This window comes from Chelonoidis abingdonii, chromosome 1, assembly GCF_003597395.2.
Source record: "Chelonoidis abingdonii isolate Lonesome George chromosome 1, CheloAbing_2.0, whole genome shotgun sequence".
NCBI lineage: Eukaryota > Metazoa > Chordata > Testudines > Testudinidae > Chelonoidis > Chelonoidis abingdonii.
The window spans coordinates 91,661,066-91,676,918 of record NC_133769.1 but is presented as its reverse complement, the minus strand read 5'-3'; the positions used below and the strand labels follow the sequence as shown (position 1 = coordinate 91,676,918).

Below are 15,853 nucleotides of genomic sequence, written 5' to 3'. Positions count from 1 at the left end.
GCCAGTCTAAATTTTGCCTTGCAGGTAACAATCAGCAAAACCTGTTTCCCCAGAGATGTCTCCTTTCAGTGTCCAGTCCCTCTTACTGTACTCCCACAGAAATTATTAGGGTCGCTGTCTCCAAAGACACAGAGCACAAAACGCGCCTGGTAGATTAGCTGGAGTCTTGCACTTCATTGTAATACACAGCACTGAGATCATTTTGTAATAAAACAAGAATAAGTTTATTAACAAAGACCAGAGATTTAAGTGCCACTAAGCAAGAACAAAAGAGACAGGTATGGTTACAAACAAAACAAACCAGGATTTCTAGTGACTAAAAAACTTAATCTCGCAAGTTACAGTCTTCACCTAAGCAGTTTTGTTACTCATATTAGGTTACCAGCAACTCCAGGCCAAGGCACCCGCCGCTGAGAAAATCCAAAGGTGCTGCTCCCTTGTATTACCCAAAGTCCATTGTCTTGCCTCCAGAGCCAGGAAGTATTCCTGGGGTGCAGACTCTGTCCCCAAGTGTGCTCTCTAAATTGCTGCTTGACAGCTTTGTTTACCCTATATGTACCTTTACTTTCTTGGTCCTCTGCCTCTAACCAAGCTTGTCTAGGGCAAGCTGGGTTTTTGCTCTGCCTCCCAAACACATTTTAAGAACGTATTTCCAGCACACACACATCATTCTTTGAACACAACCTGTACACCCATTACAGATGATATTCAAGACCAGCATATCACCAGTTTATGTATGATTAAGGCTAAGATTTTGTCACAAATATTTTTAGTAAAAGTCACAGGCAGGTCATGGGCTCCAGTGAATTTTTCTTTATTGCCCATGACCTATCCCTGAGTTTTACTAAAAACATCCATGACAAAATGGAGAGCTGCTGGGCAGCTGTGGGGGCGGGCCAGGAGCTGCGGGATGCCCTGGTGGTGACTCAGAGCCCTGCGGTGCCTGCAGCAGCCCAGAGCTCCAGGGTCCCCCCACAGCCAGGAGTTGTGGTGTCCCCACCATGGTGGCTTAAAGCCCCCCACTGCCCACAGTGGCCGGGAACTCCAGGGTCTCCCCACCGCCCACGGCGGCTGGGAACTGTGTGGGGACCTCACCAGCTGCCGCAGCTCCCAGCCACTGTGGGCTGAGATCACGGAAGTCTTTGGAAGTCATGGATTCCATGACTTCTGAAAGCTCCATGACAAAATTGTAACCTTACATATGATATCTTACATGACACCTGTTAGATACATATTATGACAACAGTGTATTGGGGGGAATGGGTGTCTGGCCTGATTGCGTTATCGTACAGCGGGCTGTCTGCCAGTTGGCTCTGAGGTCTTCCTGGATTAACTCAGCCATACGTGAGAAGAGTTGCTAATGAATTATTCTGAGGAAGAGGTAGACTCAGGTCTTCACTGTTTATTTGACATTAGTTCATACTTTGTTAATGAACACTTTTGACCTAAGTACAAACTATTGTCGGACATGCAGAGAGCACCTCACTCTGCTAGTTTCTTGGAATAACTCATTAGCCAATACTTTTCACTGGTGACTATTCAGACTGGAGTTTAATGTCTGGTCTACATCCCAGTTACTCCTGCAGGATTAACTAAAGTGAACGCAAGGTTTTGATCTGACAAAGTGGGGAATTTTTTAACATTTTTATGAAGCCCTTATGTGCCTCAGTTTCCCCTATATGCAGCATTGTTACAGAGTGGGTGCAAAGAGATTGTGTGCTCTCAGGGCAGGCTAAGACACGGGTGCGAATGTTTCTAGCTGTCTGGGCTCTTAGGTCCCAGGTCAATGGAGCTCTTGAAAAGAAAGTGGCAAATTCACTTGCCTGAACATGGACACCAAGTAACCAATGATGCAGAGAGATATGGACGTCCCTTGCCTCTCATCTCCCCAGCTTGGGAACAAAGAACTATGTCAGGGTGGGAGAAGAGATGGAAGGTAGGTGTTGGCTGGGGGAAGCAGTGGAGAGCACACACCTGGGAATCTGACAAAGGAGATCAGATGGACAGGGTGACAGAGTTTGAACAATAGGGTTCACTGCAGCTTGGCTGGGCTCTGGCTACCCAGAATAGACTGTGCTTTAACCTTCATTTCCCTGTGCTAACCAAGGACTTTTATGCTGTGTTCCAGCTGACTAATAGACCCTACTGTTTGACAACACTGGCTGAGTGTCACTGCAGATGCTTGCTTGCAGAGGTGCATTGCTCCCAGTCGCTAAGATTGTACAAGTCTCCCTCAGGGATCTGTCTCATTGGCACTGGTCAAACAGGGCTCACAGTGTGAAGCAGCAGTGCTGAAGGCCCAGAGGTCCAGTCTAAGGAGGCAGTGAAGCTGTATGGCTTACCCAAGAGGAAAAGTGAGACTCCTGGGGGGCCTAACATATTGAAAGGATCCTCCCAGAGACTGTTCCAAAGCTGGAGCCATAGCACCAATCCTGTGGATCTGTGATGCTTACCAGTTCTCTTTTCAAAAATAAAATGGGGGTGATCCATAGCATCCAAGGTGGTTGGGGTTGTGAGGGAGTTTGCCAGGGTTTTCCCATTCATTAAACTGTAGATTAAACATGTATACAGCAAAATTCCTGTACATTCTTTTAAAAAAATTCTCCCTTTTTTGCACTTTTTTGCCTTTTCCTAGTCTCCCTCTTTTCATCCTGTGTTTGATATTACAGTCCCCTGGTCCCTCAATGCCTGCATTTGCTAGCAGACTATTTTTTTCAGTGATTTTTCTATCTTTTCAAATTTTTTGTTGAATTTTCTCTCCTTATCACGTCTCCATCTTCTTCCTAGTTTTTTCCCCCCACTGTCCACTTTTACCTTCACTGCTTTCACTCTCCTCTTCACTTCTCTGTCCCAGCGTCTCTGCAGCATTCTCTCCCCACTCACTGACCCACCAGTTCTACATCTTCTTCGTCCTCTCTCCTCCCCATCACTATCCTCCCTCCTTCTAATGAGGAGGATCATATTTCACTTGCAAGCCAATATGACTAAGTATAATAAAGAATTTCTAAGTGGAAACACCAATACATCAGAAACACAGAAAATCTAGAAATCACTAAACTTACCACAAAAAGACATGGTTGCCAGCCTGCTTCTCTCCAGCGGGGGAGCCCATTTGCTCCACATCCCATGGCACGCTGGATAGGTCACGCCCTAGCAAACATTTCATACACACACATCACATAATTTTGCTTTTACTGTTGACAGTTGCTGTTATTTTCAACTGGTATAATTGCTCTTCAATAATAAGCGGTATGGGAGGGGCTGAGGACAGCTATAAAGAACTTTGTTGGTTGCTTATGAAGATTGTGAATGGCTTTGAACAAGAATTTAAGTGGTAAAGTGCTCTGCTGGAAATGTTTACATATATAGGGCATGCAGTGAATGATAGTATTAAAATGTGGTAGATCTACTTTCCATTCTATAATCCTGGTCTTTTGAATGTATAGTTTAGACTAATTGAAATATGTAAATAGGTATGATTTAAATTTAATCATGTTAAAGCATAAAGAAATGTTATAAAGATGGGCCTTCTCCTAGCAGTAATACTCAGCAGGAGTAAAAAACTAAGTATCATCACTGGATAAAAATGAACAATAAGGAGCAATGTGGATTATTTAGAAAACTTGAGCGAATCTTTTTCTGACATAAAACTGAACCCCCCAAAATGAGTGAAATATAATCAGGCCAAAATGCTGAGTGCTCCTACCTCTACGAGACCTTGCAAAATTCTTACAAACATAACACAGCCATAATGTACTCTTGCAGCAGACGGGATGAACATATTCAATGTAGATGTTAGGAAAATAGCTGCTCCAAATACCCTGTGGAAAGAAACAGAATAAGGGGAGATATTTATTGTTCACTGGACAGAAAAGACATTGGCCCATAATTTGTGCCATTTCACCTGCAAAGGACTTGCACAATGAGCCAAAGTCAATTCTGAATATGAAGTCAACAGAGTTGCAAGTACAGACACCAGAGCTGAATCTGTCCCTGGTATGAGTCCTGTACCTAAAACAAGAGTTTTGCATAAACTCAAAAATTGGTACAGAAAAGTCTACTGGTTCTTTTTCTTCTTCTTCTCAAACTGGGGTCCTTGGAGCACTTTCTGGAAGTTCATGGTGAACTGATTGATTCCATGAGTCCTGATTCAGGAAAGCATCCCTGTTTAGGAAAGTGCTTAAGTCCAGGCTTAAATCCTATTGAATTCAATGGAATCTAAGTGTTAGGATACAGATATTCAGGCCTGTCTGCAAAGGCCTATACTTTAAGAATTTAGGTATATTCTTATCACTTAGGCCTGGTCTACACTCCACGTTTAAATCGATTTAAAGAGAGTTAAATCTATTTAACGCTGTACCCGTCCACACTACAACGCCCTTTATATCAATATAAAGGGCTCTTTAAATCGACTTCTGTACTCCTCCCCGACGAGAGGAGTAGCGCTAAAATCGATATTCCTACTTCGGAATAGTGTTAGTGTGGACGGAAATCGACGTTATTGGCCTCCGGGAGGTATCCCACAGTGCACCACTGACCGCTCTGGACAGCAATCAGAACTCTGAGGCACTGGCCAGGTAAACAGGAAAAGGCCCACGAAACTTTTGAATTCAATTTCCTGTTTGGCCAGCGTGGAGGCTCTGATTCAGCAGTCAGGACCAAGCAGAGCTCATTCAGCGCATGGTAACAATGCAGTCTCCTTGAGAATCGAAAAGAGCACCAGCCTGGACCGCACAAGAGGTACTTGATCTATCGCTATATGGGGAGAGAGGATTCAGATGCTAAACAGAACTCCATTTGAAAGACGAATGAAAAAATATTTTGAAAGAATTTTCAAAGTCTATGATGGGAAAAGGCCACAGCAGGGACTCAGTGCAGTGCAGAGTAAAAGTTAAGTTCTCAGACAGGGCATACCATAAAACAGAGAGAGCACAAGCGGAAAGGTCTGCGTCAGGGCCGAAAACATGCCCTTCTATCGTGAGCTGCATTGCCAATTTTAGGGGCTGCGCAACCATACCCCACCCTGGCCGTACTGGATTCAGAGGTCGGGATGTAATAGTCAACGCGTGGCTAGGATTCTGTGGGGGGGAAGATGAGAGAAGAGGAAGAGGAGGAAGAGCTTCTGAGAGCACACAGCAACTCCATTAGCTCAACGACCAGGAGTTTTTTGTGACCCCAGAATTACCCGTCCCAGCCCTCCCAAGCCACAAGCCCGACAGTGAAGCCATGAAGCGAACCTCTGGTGAGTGTACCTTGTAAATATCAAATATGGTTTAAACAAGCATTTTTTATGATTGAATTGCCATCAGGCTTGGGATGCATTCGCAGCAGTACAGTTACAGAAAAGATCGTTAACATGTCTGGGGATTGAGCGAAAATCTCCAAATAAATCTCTCATGAATCGCTCTTGAAAGTACTCAAAGAATTTTGCAGAAGATTTCTGGGCCAAGGCAGCCCTATTTGTCCCCCCTTGTTATGACACTTTTCCACACCATGCATGTAGCAAGTAATTCGGAATAATAGCTTCACAAAGCACAGCCGCGTATGGCCCAGGTGACTGCTGGCATTCCAGAAACATACGTTCTGCATCCTGCGGTGGTATTCTCAGGAGAGTTATATCATTCAGTGTAACCTTGTTGAAATTCAGGACTTTAATTAGGGGGCAGACATGGCAATTTTCCTACTGGCGCAGCCGCTTAATCCTTCCTTGCTCGTAGCAAAGCGGGGGGAGAGGAGGAATGATAGCGCTGAGTTTCTCAGCGGTGGCGAGCAGGAATCTTCCAGGTACAGCCACGATCATTACCAGTGATCTTACATGATAGCAGCCATGCGGTGGGGGAGGAGGGAAAGAAGGGGGTTTGGGGTTGCTGGTTCCTCTTAACAGAAACAAGGCATCATAGATCACTGTGTATATGAACGCTGGAGAAGTCAAACAGAAAGCCTTACCATGGCCGCATGGAAGCTTAATTGGTATGCCTGGACACTGGGTCTGTGAGATCTGCAAACACAGAGCCACAGGCACTCAATATTAAACGATGAAAATGCGACCTTGTAGTGAAATCACATGTGCTATGTAAAGTGGATAGTGTTATCACTGTGAAAGAGTACAAGCATTGTTCGTAAAATGTTTCTTTTTTACATACTTCTTTCCCTGTTTCCCTCCCCCATGCAGCTGCACAGTTGTCCGGCCTCCCTACGCCATCCTGAAAGCTAGCTCAGATAAGCCGAGGAGGGAAGAGAACACGAGATGAAATGTTCTCAGAAATATGGAAGTAACATGCAATGACAGAACTCATCAGAATGAGCTGGAAGAGGTGCTAGCAAAGTACTGGAAAGATGCCATGTGAACGGGAGGATAGGAGAGACGCTCGAGATGAGAGTGTAGGCAGGAAGATCAGCGGTGGCGGGATGCTACGCTGCAGCTCCTGCGTGCTCAAACTGATATCCTCCAACGCATGGTGGATCTTCAGGAAGAGCAGCGGCTTACAGAGAGTGCCGCTGCAGCCCATGTTTAACCACCTCAAAGCTCCCACGTTCCATATCTCCCTCACCCAGACGTGTAAGAACGGTGGGGGAAGGCTTTCTGCCCCCGCCCACTCCACCCCCCTGGACAGTCCAAGCAAAAAGCTGTCATTACGTTGAAATGAGCTTAATGCCTTTTCCTTCCTCCTATCCTTCTCCAAAGCACCAGCAGGCGGGATATCTTGATAATTCTCTGCCTCTTTTTATAATTACTTTTTAATAAAAGAATACATCCAAAGGGGGAGGTGGGTTGCTTACAGGAATGACTTTTAAGAAAGAATACATGATTTTTAAACGATACTGACTTATTTTCCTTCAGCAAGCTGTAATAAAGGGGAAGGGTGGGTTGCCTTACAGGGAAATGAGTCAATCAAGGAGGAGGGTTCATCAAGGGGAAACAAACACAGCAGTCACACTGTACCTGGCCCGTGCTGAAACTCGTTTTCAAGCTTCTCTGATGCGCACTGCCCCCTGGTGTGCTCTTCTAATTGCCCTGCTCTGGCTGCTTGTACTCAGCGCCAGGTGATTTGCCTCAGCCTCCACCCCACCATAAATGTTCTCCCCCTTACTCTCACAGAGATTGTGGAGCAACAGCAAGCAGCAATAACAAATGGGACACTGGTTGGCTGAGTCTGAGCGAGTAAGTAATGTGCGCCAGCGACTTTTAAACGGCCAAAATGCACATTCTACCACCAATCCTGACACTTGCTCAGCCTGTAGGTTGAACAGCTCCTGACCACTGTCCAGGCTGCCTGTGTATGGCTTCATGGTAGCCCATGGCATCAGGGAGTAGCTGGGTCACCTCGAGAGACGACAGCATTTCAACATCCCCAAAGGTTATTTTCTGGTCTGGGAAAGTAATTCCCTTGTTGCAGCCGGTTAAACAGAGTAGTGCTTTCTGAAGACGTGAGCGTCATGAACCCTTCCTGGCCATCCCACGTGGATGTTGGCGAAACGTCCCTTGTGATCACACCAGTGCTTGCAGCACATTGAAAAAGTACCCCTTGCGGTTTTACGTACTGGGTGCCCCGGCGCTCTAGGGCCAAGATAGGGATATGGGTTCCATCTTATGGCCCCCCCCCCCATAGTTAGGAATCCCATTGCAACAAAGCCATCCACTATGACCTGCACGTTTCCAGGATCACAATCTTTCGTAGCAGCAGCTTAACAATTGCTTTGGCTACTTGCTTCACAGCAGCCCCCACAGTAGATTTGCCCACTTTCAAATTGATTCCCAACTGACGGTAGCTGTTCTGGCGTTGCAAGCTTCCAGAGGCTATTGCCACTCGCTTTCTCCACTGTGAGGGCTGCTCTCATCTTAGTATTATGGCGTTTCAGGGCAGGGAAAGCATGTCACAAAGTTCAAAGAAAGTTGCTTTACGCATGCGAAAGTTTTGCAGCCACGTGGGAATCGTCCCACATCTGCAAAACTATTGCGGTCCCACCAGTCTGTGCTTGTTTCCACGCGCCCAAATCGGTGTTCAATGGGTAGAACCTGCCCCATTACCAGCAGTAGTCCAAAACGCAGGGGCCCGCGGTTAGGAGAATTCAGTGTCCATTCCTCATCGCTCTCGTCGCCGCGGTGCCATTAACTGCGTCCTTCTCTCTCCTGCCTTTGCAGTTCATGTCAGCTGACACACCAAGTGCGCGAGGTATTGACAACGTTCACGATAGCATTACTGTTTTCAGCAGAGTCCATGCTTGCTTGCTATGGCGTTTGCTTCAGTTACCCAGGGAAAAAGGCTGTGAACGTTGTCTGCTACTCTTCACAAAGGGAGGGGTGAGGCTGTACCCAGAACCACCCGGCGACAATTGATTTCTGCCCCATCAGCACTGGCTCTCAACCCAGAATTCCAAGGGGCGGGGGAGACTGAGGGAACTATGAGATAGCTATGAATGGCTACCCCACAGTACACCGCTCCAAGAAATCGACGCTAGCCTTGGACCATGGATGCACACCATCGAATTAACGTGCCTAGTTGGACGCGCACACTCAACTTTACATATCAGTTTTAAGAAACCGATTTTAGCTTAATTCGATATTATCCGTAGTGTAGACGTGGCCTTAGATAGTTTTAGAAGTATAAAGAAAGAATCAAAGATCACTGTCTGTGGATGGCCTCTTCTCTTACTGTGACAGGCTAAGCCTTCAGCTTAAGATGTAGTTAGGCAGCCATAAGCTGGGAAGTGTATGGTCACATCCTCACATTCCAAACTAGTCACATTGAAATAAGGTGCTATTGGGCATTGGAATACAATCCTGTCTTGATTATTCCTATCACCTCCAGAGAAAGGAAGAGCCTAGAAGATGTAAAAGAAACTTAGTTTGATCGCCTCCTGTCTGGCAAGAACTCACTTATCAATAGACACAGCTGGAGAACCCTTATGTCTGTATAGACGTAGTTGTGAAATCCTCACTTCTGTATTGTTTTGTATGTTTATTTGCATGGCCTCTGTCTGGTTCTGTAATTGTTTCTGTCTGCTGCATAATTAATTTTGTTGGGTGTAAACTAATTAAGGTGGTGGGTTAAATTGGTTAAATAACCATGTTACAATATGTTAGGATTGGTTAGTTAAATTTCAGTAAAATGATTGGTTAAGGAATAGCTAAGCAAAACTCAGGTTTTACTATATAGTCTGCAGTCAATCAGAAAGTTGGTGGGGGAATGGAAATAGGGACTGGGGATGGGGGAATTATGATCATGTCTTGCTAAAGGGGAAAATGGGAACAGGGGATGGGAACAGGAAGAGGGAAACATGCAAGGATCTGTGGTATCAGATCTGGAAAGGGGGACACTAAGGAAGGAAACTGGAATCATGCTTGCTGGAAGTTCACCCCAATAAACATCAAACTGTTTGCGCCTTTGCACTTTGGGTATTGTTGCTCTCTGTTCATGCAAGAAGGACCAGGACAATGAAAGGATGAAGGAATAACCCCCCTAACACTAAGCACATGCTTAATGTGAAGCACTGGCTCAAGAGCTTTCCTGAGCCATGTTGCTGGTTCTGCTAGTTTCCAGCAGATAATCTGCATTAGAAAACAGTTTAAAAGATACTACTTTCCTAATATTACTTTTCCATATCATCAATTGCCATAAAGATTTTATGTGATAGTAACTGGGAGGGAAGGTGACTAAAAGGCAGCATCTTTAGTAAGATATGATGCGCCCTACAAAAAAAAATTAAGAATCCCTACTCTTGAATTCTTAATAAGGCAGGACACAGCTATGTTCAAATTTTTCAAGAATCTGAATTCACATAGGGCTAGATGAGTTCTGAAAATGATTTATGTTGGCTGCAGTCACCCAACCTATATATTCAATTTCAGACACAAGGAAAAGAGTAGCAGAAGGGTCTGTGGCAAGACTACAGCTATAGGCAACATTCTTGTGTGCCAAACATGGTTGGAGTTGAAGGACAGGACAACCCAACTTTCCAGTGCAAGTTTACCTAGCATACCTGAGTCTGACTGTGAATCCTTTCAGGCAGGGGAGCCTGGAGTTTTTTGAGTGTAAATAGAGAGCAGTGCAACACTTCCTGCACCGTAAAAACAGTAACAATAGAAGTGACAGAAAAAGTGTCTGAAACTGAATCATATGACAATCATTTTCTACCTGGCATAAACCGGATGCTCGCCAGCAATGCTTAATTTACAATGAAAGTGGTGCCATGGTTCAATCAATTAAGTGCCAATGCTCAAGCAATTGTTTTACTTTCATAACTGATGCAGCAAGCCTAGAGGTGCCGGGGCTCTGAACTGCCAAGCCCAGAAGTGCCGGGGCTGAGCCCTGGCACAAATTAAGCACTGCTTGCCACTCCCAGGGCCATGGCATAGATGAAGCATCTACCTGCCTGTCTGAGACCTCATATATCACATTTGGATGCCCTGTTAAAGAATTCATTTAAAAACTGGACCTACAATACCACAGGGAAGAAAACAGAAAAAACAGACAGTGGGAATAATAAGGTGGAAAGAAGGTGCCTGACCAAAAATGGGAATCTTTATTTAGTTAGTATTAACATAAAAATTAACTAAAACTTACTGTATTTCTTATATTTTCATACCTTGTTGACAAAATCTATGAATTTCATTTCTATACAACAAATCAGTTCTGTGGATTGCATTACATATGCTATGCATCTCCTAGGTTCACTAATCCAATGTCTCTGGAAATTATTAAACTTCATATCACCAAGAAACAGCTTAATGATCATGTCACAGTAGTGATCCCTGATAAGATATCTACCGTAGTAAGAGGACATTTGCAAACTACTTTTTTTAATTTAATGAGCCAGATTCTTCGCTGGATTCTGTCCCCATTGTGCTGCCGGAGTCTCGAATCAACCAGATCCAGCTCCCTGAGAATTATCCTAGTCTAGGGGAGCTCTCACCTGGTGCAAAGTTGAAGCATCAGGCCCCTGTGACACCATCCACTCATGCACATATTTGGCCCTGATGAACAGGGACCATAGCCAGTTGGCAGACGTTAAAGCAGCCCCCACAGGCTGCTGCCTTAGAATCACAGATATGTGGGGCTGGAAGGGACCTCAAGAGGTCCTCTAGTCCCTCCCCCTCATGCCAGAGCTAGATTTATACTGAGCATGCCTTCACTGCTCTCTGAGTAGAACGACAAGTTCTACCACTCTCAGACTGGATCTGAGGGGCACCCCCCACCACTACTCATTTACCAACCCTGTTAATCTGACAGGCCCAACTGTCTTTAGCACCTGTCAGCCCTTTTCATCCTGTGACAGCAGCTGATTAAAGTGGCTCAAAAACAACTTCTTCAAAACAAAACTTTATGTATTCACCCAAATGCACAGAGCACACAAAGCAAAGGGATTTAAAAAAAAGGGGGGGGGGTTTATCTGACTGGGGTCTTACCTACCCTCTATTGTTTCCTTGCCAGCTTTTGTAAGTTCCCTTCAGTCCAACCCCTGCCCCCCCCCAGCCTTTGTCCAAGAAAGTCAACCCACTTGCTGCCATTTCTCCCTCTCTGTGTCTGTCAGTTGCTGTCCCAGGGCACTCAGATCCCTCCCCTCTTCTTTGCCAGACCAGCATCATTAAGATTTTAGCATCCCCTCTGGTCCTAGATTCAAGTCTGGGAAAATAAACCTTGCCAGCCTAACAGTAACTGCAGAGTGAGTATTGCCCGATTAATAACTTCCCCATTGTTTCCTCAAGGACCTTTGCTATTATCTGGACTGTACCTTATTTTTCCCATTATTTTGTTTCTTGTTTGTCTCCAAACAGACTCCTTTGATTTAGCTCCTTGTAGTCTGGCCTGATAACAGGTAAATTGCAGTGCACCTAGTATTCATAAAATTAAAACACATCACTCCCTCATTCTCCACAATCACAGTAGTGCCTATGAACCAAGGTCCCTTTGGGTGCTGAGTGTTGTACAGACGTCAGCAAAGACGACAGTCTCAGCCTTTGACAGCTCCCATGACAAGCAGGACTCAGCTGATGGACACAACAGACAAATGGGCTGGGAGGGCACAGCGACAATAAAATGAACAGAGTCAATATGAAAAATGTTCTAAGACTCACAATGCCAAAAAATGGCAGTGGAAGCAAATGGTCACCCATGGACATTTAAGGGGCCATTTTCAAAGCTGAGTGAATATTTAGTTGTGCTACATCCGTTATTACCAAAGGAGGTGAGGGGTTTGGCTACACTGGCCACTCCTTGCCGTCAAGAGAAATGTATTCTTTATCAGAATGCTGTAGGAGTCCTCACACTTCAGGGAATTACACTGCATTCAGAAGTGAAAGAAAGCCAGTACGCCCCAGTACAACGTACCAGCAAGAGCTGGTGTGCCGTACTGGGGTGAATCGGCTTCTCCTGGTGACAATTCCCACCAGAGCCCTGCTGCCGGAGCCCTGGGGAAGTGGCAGCAGAGCTCAGGCAGTGATTAAAAGGGCCCGGGGCGCCTGGTGCAGCTACCGCCCTAGGCCCTTTAAATCATCCCTGGAGCCTGCCAGAGCCCTGGGGTAGCAGCGCCGGGGCTCCGGTGGCTATTTAAAGTATCCTGGGCTGCAGCAGCCACTACCACCACAGCCCTTAAAATAGCTGCCGGAGCCCTGCTGTCACTTCCCCAGGGGTCCAGCAGCAGGGGTCCAGGGATGATTTAAAGCACCCAGGGTGGTAGCGGCAGCCAGAGCCCTGGGTTCTTGAAATCACCACCTGAGCCCCCAGCTGCCACTGCTACCCCAGTGCTCCGGCAGCATGGCTCAGGTGGCAATTTAAAGGGCTCGGGGCTCCCACTGCCGCTACCCTCCAGGGCCCTTTAAATCGACACCCGAGCCCCACTGCTGGAGCCCTGGGGTAGCGGTAGTGGGACTCTGGTGGTGATTTAAAGGGCTGGGGCTCCTGGTGGCTGCTACTGCAGCAGAGCCCCTGGCCCTTTAAAGCTCTGCCAGAGGCCGGGGCCCCCTCCAGTGGTGATTTAAAGTGTATAAGGCTCTGCTGCAGTAGCAGCAGCTGGAGCCCTGGGCCCTTTAAATCACCCCTGGGGATCCCAGTGGCCTCTGCAGCTGGTAGTTTGGGGGGTGATTTAGAGGGCCCGGGGCTCCCAGCTGCTGCTACCACAGTCCCAGCCCTAGGCCCTTTAAATCCTGATTTAAAGTGGCTGGGGATTTACAGGCCCTGCCTCTTCCAGTTGAGGCTGCTCCCCTTTCTAAAGACTCCAGAGTACTGTTAAGTTCTTTAAGTTACTTTCACCCCTGAGTGCATACCATAGGAATGTAGATAAAAAAGCAAGGGAAAGAATGATCTGCAGGGAAAGAGTAGGATTTATTTTCCACTTGCAGAGTTCTAATTACTGAATTCACGTTATGTATTGTTTCATTCCATATAATTTCTCTGTATGCCAAAGATCTAAATAAGAGTGGCTGAGCTAGGATTAGCTAGTGTTTTGCTACTATTTACGAGGGTGAGGAACGTTTGCAAAAACAGCCATCATCTTGCTAGCAGTGCAGTACCTTGTATCTAAGATAAACTGGTCTCTTCCTTGGCTAAAAATAGCCCAGTGTTTCTAATTCATTCATGTATTCTTTTCTCCTCACCATTCAGGGCCCTGGCAAGCTGCCAGTGTGAAATCAGAATGGAGTTCTTAAATGATGGACTCTGCTAGCCAGTGGTGTTCTATTCCAGAAAGCCAATATCAGGATGCACCTCAGGTTCAGTGTCTCTTTATTAGTAAATAACAATGGACAAGTTAAAATGGTACTTTACAGTAGTCAGACATATTTTGTAATGGTGAGCAGTAAGTTAAGGGGACACATTAAATGGTTGATGAACTTTTCAAGTCAATGTGGATCTGTGGAAACATTGGGTAATTTATGGTTTCACATCAAATTGAAGGGAAATTTGTGAGTTTGGGTTGTTTTGAATTACTTCCAGTGCAAAACCAGGTTACCCAGTGTGTTTTCAGCTGAGCTTTGCACTGAGAATTGAAATTATTATTATAAATTATTTGTATTATAGTAGGGCTTAGAGAGGTCAGCTGAGTTTGAGGTTCCATGGTGCTACACTCAGTACAAACATGTGGTGAGACAGTCCTTGTCCCAAAGAGCTTAGAGTGTAAGCAGACAGGACCAATAAAGGATAGGGACAAAGAAATAAATACTATAACCTTTTATAGATGGGGCACAGGGAGATCAAACAACCTCCCCAAGTTCACAAAGAGAGTCTGTAGCAGAGTCAGGAATTGAGCCCAGATCTCCTATATACTATCCAGGTCCTTAACAACAAGGCCATCCTTCCTCTTCTGAAAGAGAAACTGGGATGGGTGGTGAACCCATCTGGACTAAATCTGGAGAAAATAGTTCCATGAACACAAGTGAAAACAAGGGAGTTTGGAGTATCTCTAGATATAAACCTTAATACTACTACTGCAAATAGAAATTCTCATTTAGGGAATTTTCAGGGACCTAGTCTGTCTCAAGAAGTCCTGAGTTCTAAACATACTTATCATGGTCAAGTCCTTGAGGCCACAGTATACTGCATAGATGACATCTGTGAAAGTCATGTAGACACAGAAGTATTACATTGTGTGCATCAATAGAGTGATATGTGCCTAGGGATGGATATAATAAATGCAGTTAGGTCACAATTATCTATGATTTTATTGTTTACAAGAAAATAGAGGAAACAGAATCAAAAATTTATTTGACCAAAGAGCAAAGTATAACTTATTGCAATTTTTTAAAAGTCAATAAAAGCTGGAGAAAATTATTACATCTGTATCTGTTTCTCTGAGAATCTATTCTGCAACTTAGAAACAGGATATGGAGGCTCTGATGCAAAGTGAACATGGTAAACAAGTAGTATAATTAATGCTAGAAACTGTAGCAGTAGCTTGCCACTTACTGTATGAAACCTAACTGACTTCTTGCCTGTGAGATATGGGAAGTGATACACCCATTTAAGGTTCCCATCCCAGCACCAATTTCTCTGCTGAATTGGTGGAGTTTGGTTATTAGAGTTCAAATAGGCATATTGAGACCATAAATTGGATGCACGAGTCACAGAATTACATATACCAGCTGATATGGACATATTCTGTACTTTTTCAATACAAGTACATGGAAACCTCTACCAAAATGTCACAAGTGTTTTTGATGGTGTTTTTGTTATTGTTTTTTAATATTACAAGCAATAACTTTATGTTATTTAAAATAGGGACATTTGATACACTATAACTTTCACTATAGAAAGTATGCTCTGTATTGAATTCACATTTCCACTAGATTGTGTGTAATTTGCAGCATATTTGGATTGTAGAAATGGATACAGATATTTTAAATGAGCTGTAAGGTGTCACAGATTCATCTTCCCACCAAGAGTGCTATTTCTCAGACTTTTTAAAAAAAAAAAAAAGAAAAAAAAAAAAGACTTCAGCTTTACTCAGTAAAATATTGGTAGGTTTGTGGAAGTTTGAGTTGGTCCATTCTGTGGGTAGCTCAGAGAGATCAAAAGACTGGTGATACAGCTATGGTTGTGCTAGCTGGTTTGTGGACTGGGTGAGTAAGGCCACGTCTACATTACGGGATAATATCGAATTAGCTAAAATCAGTTTTATAAAACTGATATTATAAAGTCGATTTCATGCGGCAACACCAGGCACAGTAATTCGGCGTTGTGCGTCCATGGTCCGAGGCTAACGTCGATTTCTGAAGCGTTGCATTGTGGGTAGCTCTTCCGTAGCTATCCCATAGTTCCCGCAGTCTCCCCCGCCCCTTGGAATTCTGGGTTGAATCATTATTGTCACGGGTGGTTCTGGGTAAATGTCGTCAGTCATTCCTTCCTCCGGGAAAACATCA

The 15,853-nt window shown here is 44.8% G+C and overlaps 1 protein-coding gene across 1 annotated transcript in view; it reads right to left on the bottom strand.

Annotated features, from left to right (window-relative positions):
- Positions 1 to 15,853, bottom strand: part of SLC17A8 (solute carrier family 17 member 8) — a 47,884-nt gene that overhangs the window by 12,021 nt on the left and 20,010 nt on the right. Inside the window, exons 4-5 of the mRNA XM_032788520.1 lie at positions 3,707 to 3,821; positions 3,063 to 3,150 (exon numbers count right to left, since the gene is read on the bottom strand). Coding sequence (XP_032644411.1) covers positions 3,063 to 3,150; positions 3,707 to 3,821 — 203 coding nt within the window. The remainder of the gene's footprint in view (positions 1 to 3,062; positions 3,151 to 3,706; positions 3,822 to 15,853) is intronic.